Source organism: Thunnus maccoyii, chromosome 4 (genome assembly GCF_910596095.1).
Source record: "Thunnus maccoyii chromosome 4, fThuMac1.1, whole genome shotgun sequence".
In the NCBI taxonomy this organism is placed as follows: Eukaryota; Metazoa; Chordata; class Actinopteri; order Scombriformes; family Scombridae; genus Thunnus; species Thunnus maccoyii.
In genome coordinates, this window is record NC_056536.1 from 20,872,240 (window position 1) to 20,876,913 (window position 4,674).

Here is a 4,674-nt window from a genome sequence, read left to right on the forward strand (position 1 = left end):
TGTGCACTCTTCACTTCTTTGAACTATTTGTATCGTTCACAGAAACAGTTTCACCTGCATAGAGTCATTCCTTGTATATCTTTCTGAAGATTGTTGTGTTGTGTGTGAATACACTGAGAGCCACTAAACTCAGTCAAATTCCTTGCATGCATAAATATACTTGACCAGTAAAGATGATTCTGATTCTGACATTATAATTCAGAGTAAATACTATACTTTACTATATTTAACACCTTTAGTTAACAGATCTAAATTTTACACACGAAACATGTCATGATCTTATGAAATATTCTGCAGTTATACATTAAACTACCAAACAATATATAAAATTGTTAAAATTAGCTCCACACCGACCAACTTTGACCAACTACTTGTATCAGTAATATTAATCCAATAATTTACAGGGGACATTTTCTGCCTTATGAGTACTTTTACTTTTGACACTCAAAGTACATTTAGCTAATAAAACTTATATGTACTTATACTTAAGTGACATTATCAATGCAGGACTTCTACTTGTAATGAAATATTTTTATATTGCAGCATTACTACTTTAAATTAAGTGAAGGATCTAAATACTTCCTCCACCACTGCTCATTAAATAGAATGGCTTCTGTCATAGTGTGTATCATGTATATGTCATTGGATTACTGTTACTGATGCATTAGCATGTAATCTTGTATCTGGTTGTTGTAGAGCTAATTTGAGCCACTAAGGTAATTGGTCAGTTTAATCTATAACAATGCTTCATATAAGTTAATTATATTGTATTGTAAATTGTAAATATTAAAATTAAATAAGCTGTAGGAACTAGCTGTCAGACAGATGTCATGGAGTCAAAAGTACAATATTTCTCTCTCAAATGTAGTGAAGTAGAAGTATTAAATACCACAAAATAGAAACACTTAAGTACAAGTACCATACATCTGTACTTAAGTACGGTATTCAAGTAAATGTAACCAATTACTTTCCACCTCTGCTGCTGTCAGTATCACTTTGGAATATCCAGAATTGAAAACACTCCAAGCTTAAATGTCCTTTATTACTTGCCCAGTTTTAAAATTCACTTTTATTGCAAAATAATATTCCAGCAAAAAAAGCACATCAAATTTCGCAAAAGAGCTACTCATTCCATAAATAATCCATCCGTAAAAGTATCTCCATGTCTGTGGACATAGATTTATCCATTCACATCTTTTAATATCTTTTGATATTTTATAACAGTATGAAACTGAGGCTGCCTTTAAGCTTGCACAGTCACAGTCTGCTGCAAAGTTTTTAGCTTCCCAGGAATCTTGCCTTGTCCCACTTGTTAATTACTACCATCATGTATAGCTTGTATGTATGTATCTTGTCTTTGTTAATCTCACTGTAAGCATCTTTTTGTAATGTTTCAAGCCATAATGCAGTAAGAATCTAAAGTTGAATTTACAGTCACAGTAGTCTTAAACATCCCAAGTATCTTGTTCTGGCTATTGCCATCACATAGACTACTAACTGAAAGACTACTACATGAAATGTGTATGTTTTTTGTAAGGAAAAGTATATGTTTGTATGAGGCAGTGCACACTGAGCCAATCATTTTCCCTGAACATCAAACTTAGCCCCTTCTAAGTGGTCACACACAGAAAGTGACAGCCTAATTTAGGCTTTATTCACACCCTCCTCTGCCAACTTTCCCTGCCAACAGACAGAAAAACTAGTGTAACTGAAATATGCAAAAAGAAAAAAAATCTATACTAATTTTACATAAACAAATATGTAAATTATAATACCAAGTAAAATAATGGTCTGCATGTTAATTGCGTGTGAGTGGTCATTTTGAAATGCCATCAATCCAGTTTGCACATTCTAAGTTATTAAAGTATCAAAAAGCAACCCTTACAAAAAAGAAAAGGTTGTACTATATATGAGTCAGTTTCTTGGGGTATAAATAGATAAAGGAAATGTGTCCATTTTGTAATGCTCTGGTATGTTTTCACTTAGGGTCCTTATTTTGGGTCTTCAATTGTTCCCTTGCTGAGGTCTGTCATTTTGGGATACTTCACTTTCTTTTGGTCGAGTTCGTTTTGGGCCCACAGCAGTAGCTTCAGGAGCTTGGCCAGCTTGGGTGTTGACTCCCTGTTTTCATAGTCTAGCACAGACTGGTTCACTTCACTCCATATCTGAAAGACAAAGAAATAGTTGTAATGTTATTGCTTTGTATACCAATTAATTTTCTATACCTTCAGTAATGACATGTAGCTCCCACCCCCAAACAAATCAGGGAATTCATGTGTAATTAATTTGACTATTAAAAAGTGAAAATCAGTTGCCACAATGTGGGTGAAAAACTGCAGCACTAACAGTGTACTCATGCTGCCAAAAACTACTTTTATAGTTTGGTGTAGGATGATCATCTCCAGGTACAAGCTTTACTTTTATAGTTTGACCCTACCTTTTGTCTCTGCATCATATTGAGCAGATCTCCAAAAGGTGACTCTTCTGGGTTATCAAATGCCAGCAGGGCCAGTGTCCTCTCCATCTCGGTCAGACATTCTCGGCTCTCCTCCCCCTGCTCTGCCAACTGTGACTGGGCAAATTCAAGGGCAGCTTCGGTCTCCCTCAAACGAATCAGCTCAATCAGATGCTGCTGCTACAAACACAAATGCCACGGGTGCAATGGGGAGTGAAAACAACAGAATGTTGTAAGACATGCAGTACAAACGCACATGGTACACACTAGAAAAACTATAAGTGGTAAATGATAAGCGCTGTATTTTATTTTACCTGTAGGTGAAAGTAGAGGTAACGGTTGGTATCCAGCAGTTCTGGATGCAGACTGTTGATCAGTGCAATAGCATCCTGGATCTGTCCCTTCAGGATCATCTCTCTGATCTTAATCCTTTCATCAAGGGAATCCAAGTCCACACTAGGCTCTATACCAGACTCCATCCTGAACTTCTCTGCTGCTTCCTTGAAGCCCTCTGTTGAGCAGAAACCGTGGTGAAAACCCTGCACACACAGTTGATCTTTATAGAGAATTGAAAACAAACTTTGAACACCAAAAAAACACTTTACCTGTTACCAAGTAGTTCATGATGAGCCTGTTCATATCAGCTCTCTGAATGTGGACATTGTTGAGTTTATCCATCCACTCTTCCCTCGTTATGTCGTCCGGCTTCTCTGCATAACTCATTATGATGATATCCTGAAGATAAAGGGAATGTTTATGTTGTGAGTGTTGTGTGATGACAGAATAACATCTCAGACACGGACAATATTGAACTCGTGGTACGGTGAATAATAATATAACGTTATAACTGTTTTGGTAATTAGCTCTTCAGTTTGACAGCAAGAAGGCACCGGAAATCCAGAGTCACAACAGTTTGGGCCTTTCATGAAAACACAACATTAAAGCCTGACTTTCGTCAACACGGACCAAAACAAAGACAACTTCCCCCTTTTGGCGCATTTATATCGCACACAGACATCCGGAACGAGAGCTTTTTTATTTGATTGTCTTACATCAATATACATCTACAGTCTTATGTAAATATAATGGTTACTTTATTCACAATACCTGAAAATGTTGTCGCTACTTCCCAGCAGTAGCTAGCTAGCTAGCGACGGGGGAGGCTCTTCTTCTTCGTCTTCTTCTTCTTCTTCTCCTTTCGTTTCCTTATTTCCGGTACCGCCAACTACACGTTACGTGGTGCTGCTGTCCCCTACAGTAAATTTACCTTACCTACACATTCATAATACTCCACACAGCTTTTTTAACTCTTACACACTGCTCATATTCTGACCCTTCACAGTAACCTCTCAAATCTATTTTTGTATTCATAAACACCCCATCAGTCATTAATAAATGGGTGATTAATGAAGCTTTCAGAGAGCAGAGAGAGAGTGCATTCTTTAGGTTTTACTCCGTTTGTTTATGGAGAAAAAACATTCACAAACATACTATATTATGGTACTAAATTGGCTTAAACAGGAGAACATAACATCCACAATGATTTCAATTATTTTAGTTATTGAATGTGAAGAATGCAACAACATTTTTGAATAGTGATTTTTGAATTTTTGAGTTTTGATCTGCTCCAAGCAGTTTGTTTCTATTGTAAGAAAAAGAGTGTTGGTACCCCTTGGCTAGACGTCTTGCACATCTTTTCCAGTTTGCTAAAAACTATAAATATCAAAATTGAATTCTCTAAGTTAATGCAAAAGGCATACCACACATAACACATAATGCAGATTTTAGTATCTAGTGGTAACCTATAATATTTTTATGTATATTATGAGACATGGAATAGACATGAAATACACAAAATAATACATACAAATTATAGTAACTGTATTTATTGTCTATTTTAAGTCTTTTCAAGTTTTTATATTTCAGACAGTAAACCAGCTTTCATCATCTTGCAGATACAGGAGGCGATTTTTTTTTCCAGGACGGAGAAGTCATGACCCGCCCTTCTCCGCATCTGATTGGCTTATCCTGATATTCTTACCCTAACTCTGACCAATCTCACTCCTCATGCTTAAATCTAACCAATCCAACCAACGAAGGTAACGAGTACTGGCCAATCAGAGGCAGAGTAGGGCGTGTTTTGACTTCGCCATCCTAGGAAAAGTAAAAATGACAAGCCCCGCCTCCCTCCCCATAGCGTCCCTGTTTACTGTTTCTAT

At 36.7% G+C, this 4,674-nt stretch overlaps 1 protein-coding gene across 1 annotated transcript; it reads right to left on the reverse strand.

Annotated features, from left to right (window-relative positions):
• Window positions 1-1,023: 1,023 nt before the first annotated feature.
• LOC121895824 (glucose-induced degradation protein 8-B homolog) lies at window positions 1,024-3,669 on the reverse strand. The gene is made up of 5 exons (XM_042409300.1): window positions 3,563-3,669; window positions 3,061-3,190; window positions 2,770-2,966; window positions 2,438-2,635; window positions 1,024-2,165 (listed from the first exon to the last, which is right to left on the reverse strand). Exons 2-5 carry the CDS (start codon window positions 3,176-3,178, stop codon window positions 1,992-1,994), a joined length of 687 nt encoding a protein of 228 aa, XP_042265234.1. The 5' UTR covers window positions 3,179-3,190; window positions 3,563-3,669; the 3' UTR covers window positions 1,024-1,991.
• Window positions 3,670-4,674: the final 1,005 nt, after the last annotated feature.

What these genes read in the sequence shown, in the direction of transcription:
- LOC121895824 (XM_042409300.1), bottom strand. Translation starts at nt 3,178, where the DNA reads ATGAGTTATGCAGAGAAGCCGGACGACATAACGAGGGAAGAGTGGATG. An exon ending in CATGAACTACTTGGTAACAG is followed by an intron (nt 2,967 to 3,060) that starts GTAAAGTGTTTT and finishes TCTGCTCAACAG; the next exon opens with AGGGCTTCAAGGAAGCAGCA. An exon ending in ACCTCTACTTTCACCTACAG is followed by an intron (nt 2,636 to 2,769) that starts GTAAAATAAAAT and finishes TTGTGTTTGTAG; the next exon opens with CAGCAGCATCTGATTGAGCT.